General features: G+C 39.8%; 1 protein-coding gene across 1 annotated transcript in view; it reads left to right on the top strand.

Annotated features, from left to right (window-relative positions):
- Positions 1–29: 29 nt before the first annotated feature.
- Positions 30–21,749, top strand: part of GTF2E1 (general transcription factor IIE subunit 1) — a 47,126-nt gene continuing 25,406 nt past the window's right edge. Inside the window, exons 1-2 of the mRNA XM_065742108.1 lie at positions 30–77; positions 7,003–7,480. Of these exons, the coding sequence (XP_065598180.1) occupies positions 7,033–7,480 (448 nt within the window). The 5' untranslated portion in view covers positions 30–77; positions 7,003–7,032. The remainder of the gene's footprint in view (positions 78–7,002; positions 7,481–21,749) is intronic.

The following is a 21,749-nucleotide window of genomic DNA, read 5'->3' on the forward strand; positions in this document are numbered from 1 at the left end:
CGCGCAGTGCTTACGCAGGCGGCGCAGCGGCCGGAAGCACCGCCCGGAGAGGGAGGGAGAGCTGGCAGCGGCGGCAGGTCAGTGCCGGCCCGGGCAGGCCTCACGCGGGGCCTGCCGCGGTGCGCGCCGGGAGCCGGGCCCGGGTGGTCGGGGCCCCGCCTGGATAGTCTGGAGCGCCCACGGGAGCCGCGCTGCCCGCACCCTGAGCGGGTGCCCCGCTGCCCTGCTTCGGCCTGGGCTCCGAACCAGCACTCGCCTTGCTCCTTGTTCTCTGGTGGTTTTTATTCCTATTCTTTTTTTTTTTTTCATTTTTTTTTCCCTCCTTTAGTCACACTGCCGAGTCCCTCGAGTCTCTCATCCCAGACACCTCGCAGAACCTGGTGTTGAAAGCACCGTTTGTAACAGCCGGTAGTGCATAGGTGCCGTGCACGTGGCGTAAGGGACGCTCTCCTGAGCTGGGCTCTGTCGCTGCGTTGGAGGAGGCCGGCCCGGATCCTCAGGTGGAGCTGGGGTAACAGATCCATGTTGCAGCTACGTGAGACTGATGCCTTGAGTAGGCAATTTTCTGCTGCTACCAAAAAGCACGTGCTTAACCTCCCTCTTGTGAGGGCTTTCACCAGCGCATGAGCCTGTGCTCTCCTGCTGATTCGCAGAATATTTTCTCTGTATGCAGTAGTTTTCCTCTTATTACATGAGGTTGGTGCTTCCCAGAGGAGCTGATGAGAGTCTCATCTCGTGGTGGGCTGTTAAATGGCTTCAGCTGTCAATCCTCTATCATCACAGTTGGCTTACAATAAAGAAGGAAGGTCAACGTTATGAAGAGAGTGTTCAGCAGTGCCCCATTAGGGTGGAATTTAATGAAGTATAGGTGATTTAGTATCTTTCAGCCACAAAAAGTTGAATATCTGATCTCTGTCCTGCGCTGACATCCTCTCACTTTTTGCTCTGTTGCTAATCAGAGATTTTCATGAGCAGATTCAATTGATTGAACTGAAAAAAAATCTGTTGAAATTCAAATTGAGTTGAAAGAAGACCTTTTTCTGCCTTTAGTGAGTTAAATTAAGGCACAGAAAAGTACCATGAGTGACAGAGCTGAGATGGGGAGGGCATGGCCATGTGCTTGGGAGAAGGCAGCAATAAGGAATGAAGGGAGTTTTACCTACCGCTCCCTTTTAAGATACTACTTCCAGTTCATTTTCGTGCAAGACTCTTGAGGAAGTTCTTCAAAGCAAAAAGCTACATGAAATGAAACTAATATGATATCTTGTAATTATTGAGTATTTTTACTTCTTACTGTTGCTTACATATACTTACTACGCCCTGATAAACTTTTCTGAGGCTAATGTCTTGATGTACTTTGTTACTACTTTTCTGAATACCTGGAACTCAGATGTATCATTTACATAATCTGTTGTAGTGAGAAGCATGGTGTACCAGGTCTTTTCAACCTAGTATATGAAAGAGAATTACTGCTTCTGACCAGCCCAAAGTTTAACCAGCAACACTGGGTTAACCCCATTTTACTCAAGTGTAATCATGACTTCTTAGGCTTGATAATTTTGAGAAAAGCTTTTTTTTTCCTTGAAATAATAATAAAAAAGCATTGTCACTTGGTAATGTGGACAAATGCTGAGAAATCTCAAAAATAATGGATGTGCGTCTGCTAGTACACGCTTAAGGAACAGTCTAAGTTGTATAAGCTAATTATGTCCCTAGTTAGAGCATCTTTTTGCCACCACCTGCAGAAGGTTCACTCTTCCACATCCCTAGTTAGACTGTTTTCCATTTGCTTGGCATATGCTCTGGGTCTGGTAATTTAAATGATTTGGTTTGAGAACTGCTCTGCACCTAAATGCTACAGAGTCTTTTTTTTTATTTCTTATTTTTTGGTTTTGTTTTTTTACTTTTTATCAACTTGATTCACCTCACTACATAAATAGCTAATTCCTGAACTCAGCACAAGATGGGAGTTGGATTTTAACTTCAGGCAGCAAAGGAAGGAGGAGGACTTCTTTCTGTATGAGGGAACAATTTAATATAAGCTGTAACAGGAAGCTGTATCTTCACCATTCTAGCCACTAAGTTTTACCTTCAGTAAATAAGGCACTTTTTTTCTACATCTACAATTTTAAATGGTTTGTTAATGCTACTATGCATTTGAAGTACTTCTGAGTATATGTTTATATATATACATGTGCATAGGTAGTCCTTAAATGCATTGAGATCTTTCTGTTGTTAGGTGAGCTGAAGTCGTGAATGTTATGAGTGCAGTTCAGAATGTAGTTCTCAAACTTCTGCATGCACAGGCAGACTTTGTTGCCTTAGGTGAAGTTCCATCTAATTTTGCTGAGAAGATTAGGTGGAAATGTCTTTTTTTCAGCTGGGCTTTAAAGTCTTTCTTTGCGCGAAAGCGTATTTTTTAATTAAAAGATGTAAGCTTTAAGGAAAAAAAAAAGATACACACAGCTACTTGGGTTTTGTTTAAGGAGTGCCAAAAAGATAGCATTCCTTATTTAATTTAATTTAGTAGTTGGGTAGAGATAGTGATAGGAGGATGGTTGGACTAGATGATCTTATAGGTCCTTTCCAACCTTATGAACTTATGAACTTATTTTAGAGAAAAAAGACTTTATTATATTTTATTTTTAATTTTTTGCTGCAATGCTTCAGGACAGATAGGTCTTGCAAAGAAAGCAAATGGTTTCATGTCAGGATACAGGCAGTGTTCCTGCAGTTTACAGGGAAAGGAATTCAGTAGACTTTTGGTGAAATGTTGAAAGATTTTGTTTTTGCAAATGATGTGGTATAAAGGCAGTTCTAGATAATAGGGATATGCTGCACAGATTGTGATCTTGTGCCATTTTTCAAATCATAATATCATTCTGGTTGTAAAAGATGTCACACCCATTACCCTGACCGACCAAGTCCCATCATGAAACCACATCCCTTAGTGGATCCCTTAGTGAATCCCTTAGAAACCACATTTAAAGTCTTGATGGCAAGTTCTTCCATTCCCATTTTGTCTCCCTTCTTTGTACTCCAGAAGGTTCAGAATCATTCCTGTTGGCTCAACCCTGTCATCTTCTCAAAAGCCTGTCATGCTTAGCCACATTTGAAGGTGAAGAACTCCATAAAACTTAGAAGAAAGACAAGAAGTGAACAGGGAAAAATAACGGTGAATTACCTGAATTAAGTACTCAAATAATAGGCCAGTGCCTAATTTTCCAAAATTAATATTCTGGACAAAATAAAAAATATTAAAACCCGAAACTGAAATTTTCTGACATTCTAAGTATGCTTAAGACCTATGTCTTGGCACTTCATTCAACCTTATGTATGATTTCTGTTTTGCAATCTGTTGTTCTCTGATTTTCTTTATCCAACAGATTTTATTATATTGTGTAACCATACACCTTAGTACTCCTTTATTTCCAGTAGATTTTCCAAAAAACAGTGTGTCTATGGTGTTACTGTCCTATTGCAGTCACATTGATATTCTTCATATACCCCCAATACTGTATTCATGTAATTCCACGTAGATCATTTCCCTAACAGTGGTCTTTCAATCAAGTCCATTTTTAGATTTAGAAACTGGGTGTTCCAGAACATTGTCCTGTCTAGTGTGCTTTGTTATTGTCTCTGTAGGTGCATGTTGCTTAGAGCTTTATCTTGGTTGTTGTTTTTCTTTTTTCCCCAGATAGTGTCCCTTGATGTTCATACATTAAGGACGTTACAGATGTTATTATGGAACAGATGCACGTCCATTAAAACCTTGTTAAGAGATGTTATCCTATTTCTTTGTCCATGTAATTAATTCAAGTTTGATGGAAGGTAAAATCACTGCTTAAGAACACAGTGATAAAATCCTTTGCCTTTGAATTTTAAAATGATATTTTTGTGGTGTTGGATTACCATTTGTGAGAAGGATCCTGTCTTGGCTAATGAAAGACAGCAAGGAGTAGGGGCTGTGCTGCAGCCTGGGACTATTTGTAGTAGGGTGGCGAGATGTCAGCTTCTCCTAGAGAAACCATGCTGGATTCTGGCCTAGACTAAGATGTTTTTTGCTTTTGTTCTTTCTTTTTTTTTTTTTCCTTAAAGCTGACAGTAGTCATTCTGAGGATAAAGAGGATTTGGATGTGACCAGAATCTCCAGTAAAGGAGAAGAAATAATTGTATGATAACTCCTGTCCCTGCTTGATGGAGAGGTTTAAATTCTAGTACATGATACTAAGAAAATTCATTAAGTCTCACCCATGGTTCTCAGCAGTAGCCAGAAGTACATACTCTCAGACAAAGATTTTTTTATTAGTGCTTTGTAGTTCTGAATATAAGCTTATAAGGCATAATTCAGGAAAATGTACCTTAAACCTGTTTGAAAAATGTCTGCAGAATTTTACAGCTGTCTAATCAATGAGATTGGTGCAGAGAAAATGCTTTCCATCAGCTCTCAGGTGGCATATCCACAGTCAGATGTGCTTGCTTAGAATCAGAGTTCATAGACATGTTTTTGTTTGTTTGTTTCTGGGGTCAATACTTAGAAATATCTGGACTTCAGAGTTTCTCTTTTTAAATTACTTATGGGATGCCAGCTATGACTTAAACTTATTAGTGTTACAGTGTGCCTAAACTCAGTAAGTGAAGTTATTCAGCTTGAATAAATAAAGCTTCTGGCTAGATTCTGCATTCACACAGTTTTATGGTGTCTGTCTGTTGCTGATGGATTCAATCAAAACCAAGGTTAACTCTAAGTGATTGTAAAATGATTGAAATTACTGACAGAATGAAACAGATTTTCAGGAGCAATGTCCTGTGACTGTATTCACATGGAGTCTGGCTTTTATATGGAAAAGTTTTCAGTGCAATCTCACACTGGGCCATCCTTTATTGCTAACACTTTTATCTTTACCCTGTTTAATGCAAAGCTGTGTTAAAAATGACCTTTGTGAGATTGTCATCATTATGCATGAAGTGTGCAGAAGAAGGCTGACTTGAGAAATACTTGCTTCATGGCTAATTCATGCTGGGATAAACAATTAAATTTCCTTGAAGGGAAGTTGGAGCTGGACATCCAAGCTCTGTTTTCCATAAGCACTTCTGCCTGCCAACAAATACACAACAGATTTTGTTCAGTTTCTTTCAATTTGAGCACTGTGAATAATATCTGGCCTTAAGTCAGAGAAAGAGATAGCTGAGGCAGTGGAGTGTTTTAAAAGAAAGGAATAAAAAATGTCTTTTTTTTTTTTTTATTCAAGAGACAAAACCAACAATCCGCAGTGGAAGGCTGAATTGCTGCATAGTTGTGCTGGCTGTAACCCTTTAGAGGAATGAACCTCAGCTGCAGAGGAGGGTTAAAGAGAAGTAAAGCTTCAGTGAGTAATGGTGCTTAAGGTTTTTGAGGGGGAAGCATTTTTCCTATGAAAGATAAAATCCAAGTGGGTTACTGTGCTAAGAGATAACAAATTTTTGAGTAGTCTTACCTGATGGAAGTGAGTCATCAGCTGAAGGGTAAACATATAGAGTTTGATGATTTTAGGGGGTGTCTTAGTGTGGGGAGTACAGAAAAGTACTGTAAAAATGCTGTTTGTCAAGAAGGATATTATGAGTTTTATGATAAGGATGAAAAAAAAACAACAAGACACCCATCCAGATCCTTCCTTCTGCTGTCTTTTCCCACTTTTCTCTATTTAAGACTTGAGTGCTGGGGAGGTACGTGTTCAGAGTGGGAAAAATCTAACAATCTCTAACTGAGATCGGCAGAATTTAACTATTTTTGACATTAGCTCACAGATAAAAATTACTTAGCAATGAAGAACAAACAGCTGAAGATGTGATGGGTTTTTTGCTTTTATTTTTTTTTTTTTTCGAGTTGGGGAAGCCTTTTGCTTAAGAAATAGATATTCATACACTAAAGCAACATAAAGATTCTTATTGAAATGGACCAGTCAAAGGTTTATTTGATGTTAACTGGAATTGCAAACGTCTGAGTGTTTCCAAAGCATGTATAATAATCATGCTTACCTTGAACCTTCCATATATATGTGCACTGAGTGGAGGGGAATTCTTTTATTACCTAGAGATGTATAGGCTTGAAATAGTGATGAGAAAGCACAAAAAAAATCCTTTTGAAATGATAGTAAACCTTTGCCCTGTGCCATATGGCAAGATACTTCCCTTTTACATCCACTGGACAAAACCGATTACTTCAGAAGGATCGCTGCTTTTTGTTGCATGCTGGGATTTGGTTCTGGATTGTATCTGTGGCAGAGGGGGCAATATGAGGAATTCTTTGAATGACCTGCTCTTGTGAATGATTCCTTTTGAGTTACAGATGCTTTAAATGAAGGATCAGTCCTTTGGTAGAGCCTATTTTTTCAGCTATGACCAAGGCTCAAGTGACCTGTAATGTAGTAATTGATAATAGTTTTGATAGGTTTCATGCTGCAGACGGTTGACTAAGATCTATTTATCAGTGAGTAAAGAAAAGAGCCTGTCTCTTCTGATTGTGCAGCTGGGAGCTTCTGCTTGAATGCAAGCCAGTCTGTACTTAGCAATCTGTCCTCATGTAGAGTCTCTGTCCATTGGTGCCTGAGAAGCAGAAGCACGCACAGGTGTTGAAGTAACATCCATTAGGGCCATAAGAATGTTCTGTTCTTGTGGGCTGTCTTAAGACCTGTCTTGCTGTAGGCTTTTTCTGCTCCTACCAAGATAAATGCATTCATCGTTCAGGAAGCTGTCTGCTGGAGCTCAGATTCAAGATAGCTTTCTTCTTCCAGCTCTGAGTAGGACTGCAATTGGCTGAATGTTATGGTAGCAATTTGTGTGCTTTTGCTTTCCACCATTTTGTTATGAATTTGAGGTACCACTTCCTAATTCTGTGACTGTTGCATTGACGTTATTAACATCTAAGGAGGGAAAATGCCATGTCCTTTTCCTAACTATGGGAAAGATGCGTGAAAAATGGTCTTCTGACTTTACAAGTTAAGCATCCTTTTTTTGTTGCAGTATACATGAAGTTCAAGATCTGAACCTGCTATGACTGACCCAGACGTCCTCACTGAGGTCCCTGCAGCTCTCAAGCGCCTTGCCAAGTATGTCGTGCGTGGTTTTTATGGCATTGAACACGCTTTGGCTCTGGACATTCTCATCCGAAACCCCTGTGTGAAGGAGGAGGATATGTTAGAGCTCCTTAAATTTGATAGGAAGCAGTTGCGGTCTGTCCTCAACACCCTCAAAGGTGACAAGTTCATCAAATGCAGAATGAGGGTAGAGACAGCTGCAGATGGTAAAACCACCCGTCATAACTACTACTTCATCAACTACCGCCTGCTGGTGAACGTGGTGAAGTACAAGCTGGACCACATGAGGAGGAGGATCGAGACAGACGAGAGAGACTCCACCAATCGTGCCTCTTTTAAATGCCCCATTTGCTTCAGTACTTTCACAGACTTGGAGGCCAAACAGCTGTTTGACCCCAGGGCAGGTAAGAGTATGAGTAGCAGTGCTCTGGCTTTCTCATTTGTAAGAGCTGGGTGTTAAAGAGAGTCTTCTCTCAAGCCTGGTGGGATGTAGGAGCACAATGTTTCTGCAGAGATAAATGTACAGAATACAGTACAAGAATACTGTGCATTATTGCCGTGATCTAAACAGTCATGCTTTGCTTCCCCTCTGGTAGTTTTGGTAATGAATAGGGTAGTTCTTACATTATCTGCACAGACAAATAGCAATTTTGGTAAAATGTTTGTATGTAGATATGCTCGAATGACAAGAAGTGGAGAAATGGAGGTCTCATCCCAATCAAATTCAAGAATGAATAAGGCGGCCTGTCCTTTCTGGTGGCTTTTTGATCTTGCTGTTAAACTGTATGACTTCTCATTTGCAGAGAGGGCATACAAATTGCTGAGTTTTGTATGCAGAAAATTTATAACGTAGATATGGGCATGCAAGGAGTAAACTATCACTGTTTAATTTTCTTCTATCCATTTCATTATACTGCATGACCTAGTTTCCCTAGTGTAAAGCATTCTCACAAAAGTTAAAAGGAATTAATTAGACTTGTCTGTGGTTGGGAATAAACAACTTTTTTTTTTCAAGTCTGTGTCTCGGTGGAGATGTGTATCTGTCTCATGCATATAAAATCAGTCATTGCAAGGTGTCACTATCTACAAGCACAGTCCAAATGCTTTGAGTCTGAATCTGTGCCAGGGAGGGAAGAACACCTGTGCCTGACGAGATACTATTTTGCATCTCTAATCTGGGATTATTCTGAGGTGAAGGCAGGGAGCAGAGGTCAGGCTTCCACCCTCTGAACTAGTTTCTTTAATCTTTCCTTTTGAATTCTTGTCTGTGTATGTTATTTTAAAGTGAAAATGGCTGATTTCTAACAGTGGTTTGTGTTGTCCACATGCGTTCCCTGTCCTCTGGAATTCCATATCAGAAAAGAACTGAGACTCATAGGTCGCTCCCGGAGACGTGTACAAGACATGTAGGGGGATCAGGTTTTATTGTTTGGTGAATAGCCATCCTTTTTCAAGGATGTCTTTGGCCCTTATCTGTGCTGTGCATTCACCTCTCCCACTCACTGAAACTCCTGGCAGCACAAGAGCTGAAGGGCAGCTGGAAGCCCTGTGTATTTCAGTCACAGTTCACCTGAGCTACTCCTGGACTGCAGCTGTGTTGATAATATATTGTGAATCAAGATGCAGGGCCAAAAAGGTCTGTGGAGCAGGCAGAGCATGGAAGGCATCCCCTATGCTAGTCTAGACCAAGCTAAATGTAATGGCAATTTGCTGTTAAAAGGCATCTTGTGTTATCTGCTTTTTCAGCGTCCTTGTCATGCAGAACTGGAGAAAGTTTATATTTCTTGACTTTCCATCTGCTTCTTTCTTCTTCTCTGGTTAAAAACCAAATGCAAACTAAACAATTGTTATAGAATGAAAATAGGATTAGAAGAGGCTCTCACTTTTCCCCTTCCTTATCAGAGATGGTAAGAAGGTTTCCAGCATCTGTCTGTGCTTGCAGTCATTCTATCAGAATCACAAAGTCATTACTGCAGCATCTGTGTCAGCCTCCCAGCTTCATCCAGTGTCTGTTTCATGTAGGCTACAGGCCTTCTTGCTTCACATCTGTTTTACTCCGTCTGTGCACAATTTTGGATTAAAACTGAGGTGTTTATTTTTTTCAATACAGGTTATGATTACTGTTGTTTGAAGGTTGGAAAAGGTGTTTGCCAAGAGAAACTAAATGATAGTGACAAGGGAATGCGGGAGTGTATTGTCATGTTGATGACTTATCTTATTCAAGAACTTCTTGCTGTCTTTTTTTTTTTTTTGTCTTTTCCTTTGCTTTCTTGGAACTCAAAAGCTTTGAGAATTTTTAACTTTCTCAGTCAAATGATATAAGCAATGCAAAATAAGTTTTAAGAAGAGAGTCTTTTTGTGCATGCAAGATCATGCTTGTTTCACTCAGCTAATTGCAACAGAAAGCATGTTGAAAGAACTTAGATTTGTTAGGTTTCAGGTTTGCATTCTGCCTATTGACCTGACAGTGCTTTTGATAGGAATTGCTGCAGTCTGATTTGCTACGCAGGGGTGACAGTTCTTATCTACTTTCAATTTTTTGAGAACTACAGGAAGAAAAACAGGAATGCTATATAAATAAAGTCTGTCTTTGAGCCTTGATTCAGATGAGTTGGCTGAGAAAGGAGAAAGACTGTAGTCTTCCAAAGAGATCTTGTTATAAACACTTGAAAACTGATCGATGCCTTACCTTTGTGCTGTCGTCTGCTGTCTGATCTTTCATCGCTTTGTTCTGCACACATGCTAGCAATTGTCTGCCATTGCCGTTGTGATGAAGCCTCATGCAGGCAGAAAGCTGCAGCCATTCCCTTAAACAAGGCAAGGACTGTCTCCTGAGGCAGAGCTGTACAAAAAAAGGTTTGATTGAATAACAGTAAGAAAAGTCAGGTGTTAAGTACATACTGTGAATAATAGTGCTGAACTGTTTGTTTCCTGAGCTGGGCTTTCAAAGAACACTGACGTAAAGGGACACTGTTTTTTCAAGTGTTTTGCCTCTAGATGGGCTATTACATCATCTGGCTCTTTCACAGACCTTTGAGAAGATTTCTGTTTCCTGTGGTTTTAAAAGCAGAAACTTAAAGAAATTTATAATTCCTAGAATTCAAGAACAGTCTAAGCAATTAATTGGCTTAAAAAAATAAATGTAAATCTCAGAGGTTTAAATATGTGCTAGTATGTTCTGTGTAGGGTGAGGTAGATCCAAGAGTTGCGTTGTCTCACCCAGTAGAGGGAGCTGTCTTCTTTTCTCTATACATCCTAGCTTAAGTTGGTTAATTTGTTGAATATCATAAAAATGGAAATAATTTTCGTGAGTATGTGTTCTGTAGCATGATTAAGTGGGTCTGGTTGGAGAAGGTCTCTGATGTATCCTGTTCTCAAACTGTAATCATATTTGTAAATCTAGACTACTGTTGGATTTGCCTGTAAAACTCAAGGTCAATTTGAAAGAAATGATTTGACTAACAACTGCAATTGGGAGAGTGGAGCTAAGGAGGAAGATTGAGAGAAACCAGATCCTGCAGTGCAATACACTGACTAGTATTGAGCCCAGGATTTCCTTATGTGTTCTAAATACCAAACTGTATCAGCATATCTACCACAGTAGCTAGTAAATCTGATTTTAGAAAGAAAATAAAAGCTAAATAGAAGAGAACATAGAAGTTATTTTATGTTTGCAATCTAATTTTTATGCAGGCTTGTTTTCTTTCACTTTTCTTATTCTGAATGTTAACAGTAAATGTACTTGGAGTTCTCTTACGTGCATCCATATGTTGTGTCTTCACCATAATGTTTGGTTAGGTAAGATGTGAATATAGTAATGGAAATAAGAGGATAGAAGGTAAGTGGGTAATTTGAATAAGGACAATGCTGCTGTTGGGATGTTCTTAATTGTGGTTGTAATTACTAGAGTCCTGTTACTGGGAATTGCAGCAGCTAACTACTTAAATCCAGCTCGCCCTCTCATGGTTTGGTCCTGGTTTGATGAATAGGTATTAAAATCAGACAGCTCCTGGAGATGCACTGTAATAGTAGCATGCTGTTTGTGAGACTTCTTATGTTTGCTGTTTTGAAATGTATTTTGGGAAGAGTAGTTAAAGGTGATAGTATCAGTTTTCTAGAGGGGGAAACAACACCTTGAATTTCATTTTTCACTCCTTTTACCATCAGTCGTTATGTGTGTTCCTGTTACGAATTACACAAATATGTTCAGATGCTGGTTTTCTGTACCTGTCACAAGGCATCTTAGATTCAGGCATCATTTATTCAGCTGAGCTTTCACATGATTTGGGCCTTGTTATTAAGATTGGAAATTTGGCCAGTCTTTTATTTTTGCCTTGATCTTGTGTATGGACTTCTGGAGCCTTTTTTTCTGGACACTCAGCTCCTCACTTCATCTTCAGCAAGCTATTAGAACACAGCTGCTTTCTCTTATTGTTCTGAATTTTTGCTTACTTGGGCAAGTTCCTTAAATCTTCCTCTTCCAATTCAAATGATTTCCGAGCCTGTCTAATCTATTTTGTTGTTGTTTTTCTTATGCTTTCCCTTCTACTTGTTTTTCTTTGCCTTGCCTTTTCTTCTGGAGCTCTCCTGTCCATCTCTGGTACATGTCTTTGATTTCTCACCCTTTCAGCCATTAGAAAAAAATCACATTGAGCTGTTTATTCTATGTATTCATGCTATACATTCGATCCAGTTTGTTCTTTTTGCTGTTGATTCTTATCCTTTATGCTGAATGATTTTTTCAGAAAATAGGCATTCTAGATAGCTTTGTCTACCATATACTGCTGTCTGTGTGCTATATGATACTCCTACTACAACAGTTGACAGCCTTACCAGCCAAAAGCAGGACTTAAAAAGTCTGTGTGTGACTTGGCAGACCAGAAACTTTCCCTGAAAAAGAAAGGATGCAGAACAATTCCATTTCAAACAACTTTCAATTCTGTGAATTTTTTTTCATTGTCTTTGTTGTTAGTTTTCCAACTGTTTGTAAACCCATCAGTGTGATTTTTCTTGACTTTACAGGCACCTTTTGTTTGTCTGCCCTGCCACACAAAGCTTTTGGCACGCTCCAGCAGAAGGAAACTATCTGTACTGTGCTTAGTTTCACTGTTCCTATTCAAATTTCTGGCAAATGCTGCAAGAATACTCCTGTCAGCTTTGCTCTGCTCCAGTGTGATAAGGCCTGGAGCTACAGGAAAGGAAAAACTGAGAAAAACATTTAAATTAATGCATGTTTTTACGAAAGTAAGAGTACTCCTCAGAAAGCCTTAAAAGGAATGTGTAGGTTCTCTCTGTAACCTGAAGGGAATGAGTTCAAGCAGGACACTCTTTCTGAAGGTACCTTTTTGTCTAACCATGAATTATTCAACTTGATAAGAGAAATAGGTGACAGTAATGTTAGGGACTGCAGGATTGTAAGGGCCTTTTTTGAGGCAAAGTCTAAAACCCTGCACTATTGCCTGTGAAGTGCTGGCTGGTCCCTTCTCTGTACTCCAGATGGTTCTCTGTTTGGTGTGCTTCTACTTTTATTTTTTTAATTTATCTGATAAATGCAGTTTACTTACAGTATTGATAGAATTTTTGTCTGCAAAGGACATGTTATTATTAGAAGCACAGGCAGTGTTTGTCCTTCGAGTAAGAGTTATCACTTAAACTTTTATTTTGGCTTTGCAAATTGAAATAGGTAACAGTAAGATCTCTAGATCTGTGAACATTGCAAGAACGTTTGCAGTGGTATCCTGAAAGCTGGACTGCACTTTTCCTATCTTTTACTCTGCTATCTTGCTGTTCTTTTGAAACTGCATGCTCAGTAATACCATCTGCAAAGTGTCATCCTTTTAGTCACGGGCTTCTGCTTCTAAGTCAGATCAGGAGCACATCTAGAATCCTGTTACCTGTGGGACAATGCTTCTACTAGCACACTGAGAAGAATAAGTGATAGAGCTCATCTAGATATTGTCAAGTGGTTCCAAAGTGCTTTCTTTAAAAAAAAAAATTAAAACATTCAGGTTAATATTGTTTTACAGTAATACAGACAGTCCTTAAGTTTGGAAAAGACCCCTGGGATCACTTAGTTCAACCATCATCCCAGCCCCACCATGTCCATTAAGCCATGCCAGTGCCGCACCCGCATGGTTCTGTCTCCAGGGTCAGTGTCTCCATCTCCCCTGAGCAGCCTATTCCAGTTGATGGTACTCAGTTGCACAAACCTGTGAAGTGGCTGTCAGAAAAAAGAAGTATGATTGGGTAGAAATGGGGAAAACATGGTAAATGTGAAGTAATCTAATATGGGCAAGGAAAAGGGGAGATGACTCCCATAACTTTTAATAAGGAGAATGGGCTAGGTGTCTCCTGAGCATTTCTGACCTGACAAAGTCCTTACTAAGCTGCACACAAATGTTAGAAGACAAATGAAAGCTGCATAGAGTGATTTCCTGAAGCTGGTTCCATAGTTATAGGAGTTTAAATAACTTGTTTTCAGTCTGGAGTCATGAAAAGAGCCTTATAATCTCTACTTTTTTAATGAAAAGTAGCTACTCTGTGACCGAAATATGTAACGACTTGCATTTTGCTTCAAGTTCAGTTGATTCTTGTTAAAGGAAAATGACTCTTCAGGAGAATTTATCTTTCAGTATGTATAGTGAAGTGATAGTCTCTTTGATCTTTTATTTCAGTGTCTGAAATGGAGAGTGACAGAAGGAAAAGTGGTTGTGCTGCAGAAGAAATTCCTCCCCCTTGGGATTGGGGGGGGAGGAGAGTCCTTCTGTCAGTCTGGTGAAGTGCTTTTAGATAGTCTTGTTGGTTTTGGGAGGGAGATGTTTGGGTGTTTGTTTTTTTTTGGGGGGGAGGGAAGTATTATTCACTTTTTGTACTTCAAAGGCATGTTCTTTTTTTTATTTGTCATGGGTTAAAAGAAGGGGCAGAGTTGGTCCCTGTTACCGCTCTGTTCTGTGCATGAGGATGAGCATTTGAACCTTGATCTGTGAGCTTGGAAAATGCCCTTTTCCACTAATCTGTTACACTCTCTGAAAAATTAATGACATCCCCTCTGGCACCATTCAATCAGTTCTTTTCGTTATCGTGTCAGTTCAGACTCATTTCCAGCTTACCATGAAATATCAGTTGTATGAATGAGTGAAAAACATGGGGTTTCTATAGTGATCTCATCACTTGTGCTGTGGGGTTGCCAGTGATAATATAGCTTCTCTGAGCCCATCAAAGCAGCTGAGGATTGTGAGGCCAAAGTTTCTTGCAGTAGCATGCCAGGTGACACTGTGGCCGGTGTACTGATGAAATACCTCATAACTGTCAGTAGTGTCATCTCCATACATGCCAAACATACATTTCTTCCAGTTGCAATCTTCGTGGGTCCTGCCAGCTCACAAAATCTGCTTCTTTTCATTTGCAAGAATAAGCAGTGTTTGTCTCCCAGTTTGATTAGCCTTGATTCTTAACTGTGGTGTTGAGGTTACTAACAGCAACCTCAATTTATAAGCAATACTAAATTACATTTTTTATGGGAAGTTGCTGGTTCCTTCTACTTTTGGTAATGTTTTGGGACTGGAAATGGGATTTTCCAAAGAGTGGCCAACTGCAGTGCATTCACTGCTTACTTTTTTTTTTTTTTTTTTTAATTAAATGGTTTTCCTAGGCTAAGAGTTCTGTTAGTGATGTAAAAACAAGCATTTGGTCTGGATGCTTACTGTTGAGGTCTTAGCAGTTGACAGAAATAGTTAATATTTGAGGGGGAAAATTCCATGTAGTCACATTGGCTGTGCAGATAAGAGAATTAATACCGGAGGTTCAAGCTTTATTGTCACCTGAAGGTTAGCAGATGCTCTTCTGCTTGAAAAAATGTGAGATTTGGGAAGGAGGAAAGGAAAAAACGATAGAGATTAGGGGGTGGTAAGTGCGAGACAATATTCATTTCAGAAGATAAGCAAACCGTCCTCTGTTCAGCGTTCCACTGAACGTGCTCTTCAGGGAGAGGCAACGGGAACAAGAGGCATGAAACCTATTTGGTGAAGATTTGCATTTCAAAAGGGTTGGCAAGTCTTTTAATTTCCTCCACCAGGGATGGCCAGGAAAGGCATTTCGTCAGAGCGCAGCATCCTGTCTTCAGTGATTAAAGGAAATCTCGGATGAGGAAGGAAATGGGCAGCTGTCTTGGCAGATCGGGAGAAAAGCTCAGTAATACAAAATAGCTTTAATAAAGGCGATCTGAAATCACGTAATGGAAGAATTTTTCCCTCTTTGCAGTCCCCCGAAGCTGCTCTATGGTTTTATATTTGTTCCTGAGGAATTAAATGTAGCTAAATGTGCTTGCATGTGGAGCTAAGTCAGAGCATTTTTCCTGTATTACCTTTGCTGTTGGTCTGAATGTGTGTGACCCAGCTTGCTGAGTTCAGACTGAGGAAAAAGCCTCTGAATGCACTCCTATTGGCATGAAGTTAACTACTTTTCTGCAAGACTGAGTATGAACTTTCGTGTCTGTGTTTATGGGAATACATGTTTATTTGAATACCATGTTTTAAATTGTAAAGGAATAGTTAGCAACTTCTCCCAAATGCAGTGAATTATATTCAGAAGAGAGATCTACTTTTTCATTTCCATAATAATTGCACTCAGCTGGTGAAACTGATTCAGAAGGTGTTTGCTTGTCAGCCCTCAGGCCTAAGAAGCAGCACACACGCTATTGCTGTGAGTTGAGGACAAGGTTATAGCCTGACCATAAAAGACAATGGCTTAGGTGATTTGTGATGCTTCACCGCTGAAATGGAGAGATGGCTGTCTGAATGGTTCTCCCTGCTTTGTGAACACTGTCTTTAGTAATAAATGACATTTCTTGTTGGGAATGGATTACATCAATTTATATGAGAAGTCAGCAACAGTTCTATTTAAATTGCATGGTATGTGTGTAAATAAATACTAATCTGAAATCTTAAAAATAGTGAAGCTAAAATAAAAAGGAGAAGAGAAAGGGAGCAATGTTCACGTGCTATATTTGATGCTATAGGTAAGATAAAATGTTTGGAAGAGTTGGAGCTGTTTCTGTTTGGCTTGATTCTTTTGGGAGCTTTAAAGTATTTAATTTGAGGAAGCCTGTTATGCAGTGTGGTAGCTAAACAGCAGATGACCACAGAGGAACGTGTCTGCAAAGGAGTGTTCAGCAGCACCCCATCCTTCTCATTAGCTGTAGGTCTTGCTGTAGGTAAGTGACTTAGTGGTTCATCTGAATCTGCCTGCAGCTCAAGGCAGTAACATGTAAAGCAGATAGGAACTTGCTGCTTTCAAGGGATGAAAGCTACTCTGTTCCACAGCAGTTTAATATTAGCCACCAAAATGAAATCCTAATTGTATTAATCTGTAATATGTTTGGTTGTTCCAGTGTTCTTGTGTTGACAAGACTGTCCCTAGGTTAGACTGTCACCAGTGCAAATGACTTTGGTTGTGGAACCAGAGAAGATGTGGGCTGATCCTAAACCAGGCCTGCGTTCACATCAGTATACAACTGGGAATTTAGGGGATCCCCCTAAATGGTTTTTGGGGTGACTTTGTCATATATATACCACAGTAGAAGCTTGTAGGTTGGTACACCAGCCATGAGCTCCAGAGATCCCCCTTTTACCATATATTTTCTTGGCTTCATGATTTATTACTTAGATTTTCCACCTTCTCTCTGAAAGGAAAATATAATCACCTTCTCTTCAGACTTGCTTGATTTCTCTGGTTAGACTAACAGCTTTACAAGCAGAATTTTTCTTAATAAGTTTTTTTTTTTTTCCGAGTTGCAAATTTGTGTGACTTGGAGCATCTAGATCCCATACAAATAGAAGTCATGCCTTAGAAATACCAATGAGCCTCTGCTAATCTTCAGCACTGTTGTAAAACTTCATCTTTGTTCTCTAGTTAAATATAAAGTACAAAGTGTTTATGGTATCAAGTGTGAGTATGTACTTAAGGGGACAGAAAACAAAAGGAATTAACATGAGAGGGCTTCTGTTTGAAACTCCCTGTGAGAGCTGAGAGATTTGCAATTAAAGTCAGTCTGTTTACAATCAATTTGGGAAGGAGCATTAGAACTCTGTAAACTTCTCTGTGTGGAAAGACAGGAATATCAGTGTCAGAAATGCTTGAGAATTCCTTTAAGTAGCAGGTCTTGTCTTCTCAGATTGCTGCTTGTATCTTAATATGTGATAAAATTTCAAATATGCATTTGCTGATTTCTTTTATTCTTTTTTTAGTTGAAGACTATATAAAGAGATTTTCTTTAATGTAATGCCAGTGTTTGTATGCAGGTATGAAATGCAGTTTCTTGTTGTCAAAACATTGATTTTTCAACTTGTGATGACTCTTCATTTAAGAACTACTGTCAGCTGTGATGTAAAGTCCTTCAGTACGTTTTTATTATACACTTTCTTTTCAGGTTATAGCAGTTAAAGCTTGGAATTGTTATCTTACTCAGAAGTTCTCTTGTTAGAGAATATCACTAGTGGCGTGGTCTTGAGCATAGGCACTCACTTTAATCTTGTCTGTGTAGGTCCATGTAAGTGTTCCAGCATTATTGCAGTGTCTGAAGAATTAAGTTATGACACCATTTTCATCTCTATTCTGCCAATCCAAAGGTGTTTTTATAAGGTTTATAGTGAGTTTTCTTAGGCAGTATGGAAGGGAAAAATGCTGTTATGGGTGAGTAATATAAAAGGTGTGATGCTTTGGACTTGAGTAAATGTCATATTGTGGATTTCTGACAATATAGTTTGTAAGGACTTTTGCATTCTAAGACTTGCAGACTTCCAAATCTGTCTCATTAGAACATTGCATGTGCATATCCTGTTATACTTTCAAAATCTTTAATAGGAAGTATGAAATAGAAGTGAGCCAAGATAGGCTCTTGAAGTGCACTCTCAGGCTCATAGAAGACAGTGATTTAGTCTAAAAATGCTGTTCTTCACCAGTTACGCAATCATTTAATTATTAGTTAATCTGGATCATATTTCCTCGGTTGCTTAATGAGAATACAAAGCAGTTGAACATCGTCACTTTTCCCAGTCAAAATATTTTGCTTCCTGTTTTTTCCTCTCATCTTCTAGTACATCCAAAACTTAAGATTGAGCTCACTCTTTTTCTGCCATAACTCATAATCATGCTCTGTTCCTTCTATACCAGTAAATTCTCTTCTGTGCTTTGGCCTCCAACTTCCAGTTTTCCTCAGGTGTCATGGAATATAGATGCTAATGAACCATGAACCTAAGATTTTCTCCATCATTTTTCTGATCTGAATACCAGTTGTTGGGCTTGCTGCCATCATAGGTTTTTGTTTGTTTGTTTGTTTTTTGCAGTATCTCAACCTACATGTGAGAGAGTACATAATGCATTTTAGGGGAGGAAATAAGATAGAAGGCCATCTAGAGCAGTCTCCAGGAGGGCCATGTGCAAAAAAAATCATAGGGATGCGTGAGGAAAATATTTTTTTTTTTGTACTGTTAATCAGAATACTTTGTGTGTACATTTTGTTCTTGTTTCAACCATTACAATTCCAATTCTTATGTTTTCTATTGCACATATTACGTGGGTTGCTTGGAAATTAGTGCCTCCCATTTATTTCAAAGGAAACTACAACAGGTACAGAGAGTGCAATAACACTGTTTGATAGAGCACATTCTCAGCTACAAGACACTAGTTTTCAGTGTAGTCACAACCATTAGCTGTATGTTTTTGCCAGCAATGAACAAGAGCCTGTATGCCACGCTTACCAAGATCTGCACCAGTAGAGGTGCCCCACTGTCACTGTCACCACTCTTGATCTGCGCCACGCACCACCTCACTGTGCTCATATCCACTGTTTGTTCTCCTTAAGTGTTCAGCAAGCGTCAGTAAATATCACTGGGTGCCATTTTTTCCACGTGGAAGAATTCAGTTTGATGCCTTTGCTTCATGTGCACTTCGTTTCAGGTGCCGTTCTGTCAATCTGCCCCTCTGCTGCCGTCTGTCACGTGGCAACAGCAAGGGAATGTTGGTGGGAAGGTTCAGCCTGCACTGCCATACCACCAACATCCACTTCTGACATTGTGGATCAGTATAATTGCATAGGAGACATTACTTTTGGAGCAGCCTTTGTATTTCAGTCTAGTAGTACCTGTAATAAAGTTCCTAAATTACATTGGTGCCTATTGAAAAAAATTGTTACAGTTGGACTAAGCAATCAAAAAGGCTTGGAGGCCAATCTGGAATATTCCTGTAGCTTCAGATTCACTTCCTTCCCTTTCAGTGGCAACTTCTCATCCCTTGTCCAGTGTCTGGATCTTGAACAGGGGGAATCTAAAGCAATATAATTTCCTTATTAAAGGTTTAAATCAGACTGTGTTTGAACGAGTGTTTTGGCATCTTTAGAAGACTTGTGTGGTTTTTAATAAAGTACCCTGATCTACTTTTGTCTAAGAGCTGAAACTTTCTTCTTGCTTCCACTGCAGTCGTTTTGTCTGGCTTTCGTTGACCCTGATGTAGATCCTGTATAAGCAGTACTTAATGCTGTGTTGTGAAATGGAGAGATGCTTCTCTCGCACCTCTGATCTGTATTGTCATGTTTTTGTGATGTGCTTCAGGCTGACAATGAATGGATTAAATGTGGATGGTTGTTAGGACTGTTAAGTGATGAAATAGCTGGAATTAGTCCTTGGAGCATACAGAAGTGGATGCCACTAACTCTGTAGTGCTATTCTTCATCTTGCACCCAAGGAGAATTGGAAGTTTTCTGGTTCGGGATTGCAGCAACAACAAGTGATTGCTTTTGTACCTGCTTCCAGTTAAAAGCTCTGCTTTTTGTAGCACAGCAAGTGACTGGTGCAGGTGCCAGCAGAGCGAGGTTATGTGGTTTGGGGTTTTGTTTGTGTTCTAATTCTCTGTTCGCCTCATTTAGTTGTAGCTCTAAGGCAAAACATCCCTTGGTCCCTGTATGATCACATGGAACCAGAACAAATTGCTGCGTTCCCCAGATTGTTGTGAATGAGGCAAAATTAATTTGCAAATATGTGGAGAAGTTACAGTTTTGTTTAAAATAAAATTAAAAAAAAAAAAAAAAAAGGTGATGCAAAAGTATAGAGAGGATCTTGGGCTGTGTAAGTGAGGAAGGAGGAAGAACCTTTGCTCTGAGTGGGAAGAGAAATTTTTGGTCCTTGCCCTGTAAGAAAAAGCATATTTAATAGTAAAATTGTGAAGTATTCAGAGTCATTATTATTTAATAGATTTTAAAAAAAAGTATACATTCTAGGAGGGAAGACAGAGCAGAGAAAAGAACTTACTGACATGGAGCTCAAAGACATTGTTACTGCAGTTGTGGGCATGTAAGATCAAAACAGAACAGTTCTGGAGCTTTCTGGCTTTGAAAAGAGAGTAGTGGATGCTCAACCAGCAGGAAATCAGAAATGGTAGGGTAGAATTGCAGCTTTATTTCTTCTGTGAACATGCACCTAACACAATATGCAAGTGCCATTTCTTCTTGAGACGTCCAGTATATTGTGGTTTTCTACAAATGAGTTTACAGTCTTGTGTACTTTATTAGACAGTGAATTCTTGCGGTGAGCTATTGTGGTGGTTTTCACACTGCAGCTCAGCTATACCATGCTCCCTCTTCAACATAATGGGGGAGAAAAAATGATGAAAAGGAAGCTCAGAGGTTGAAATAAGAATAGAGAGATCACTCTCCAATTACTGTCACTGGCAAGTAGATGCAGCTCAGGGGAAATTAATGTAATTTATTGCCATTGCTAACAGGGGAACGAGTCTGCAGTTGGTCCATAATGCTTTTTCTCTGCCATTCCTCCATGGTCTGCCCCTGGTCTACGTGGAGTCCCTCCCAGGGGCTGCTATCCTTCCTGAACTGATTCTGTGTGGGCTTCCCACAGGCTGCAGCTCTGAAGTGCTGCTCCAACATGGCTCTGTACCCTGAGCTCCATCCTCCAGGAGCTGTTCCACATGTATCCCCACAGGTGGCAGCTCCCTAAGGTCAGCAGTGGCTCTCCATGGATCACAGCCTCCTTCAGGCCACATCCACTGCTGCACCATGGGCTCCTCTATGGCTGTGCATGGAGATCTGCTTCATGTGGTGGCCCACAGGCTGCAGGGAACAGTTTGCTCCATCATGGGCCTCTCCTCAGGCTGTGGCCTCCTTCAGGCTACAGCCACCTGTGATAACCAGTGGGAGCTGGCTCTTAGCTGACATAGGGCAGCTGTGGGGCTCTGCTCACAGAGGTCTCCCAGTACCAAAACCATGCCATGTATGCCCAATGCACCTATTTACATGTATAATATTTAAATGTACTGGTATTTATTAGCAGCAAAATTAAAGAAAAAAAGTATCAGTGTTATTCTCTGAGGACGATAACTGACAGTGTTACGATGTGAGTTTATGAAGTAACACACCTGTGTAAGTATACATATCCATCCAACTTGTGTGGTACTGGTATTTATTAGCAGCAAAATTAAAGAAAAAAAGTATCAGTGTTATTCTCTGAGGACGATAACTGACAGTGTTACGATGTGAGTTTATGAAGTAACACACCTGTGTAAGTATACATATCCATCCAACTTGTGTGATGCTTTTGTAGCTGGAGCTAATTTGGTGACAAAGAAGCTCTGAGTTGAGACTTCTGAAGTCTTATCCTCAGAGAAAGC

This window comes from Cyrtonyx montezumae, unplaced genomic scaffold, assembly GCF_038088225.1.
Source record: "Cyrtonyx montezumae isolate F1298 unplaced genomic scaffold, pur_monq_1.0 scaffold_3, whole genome shotgun sequence".
NCBI lineage: Eukaryota > Metazoa > Chordata > Aves > Galliformes > Odontophoridae > Cyrtonyx > Cyrtonyx montezumae.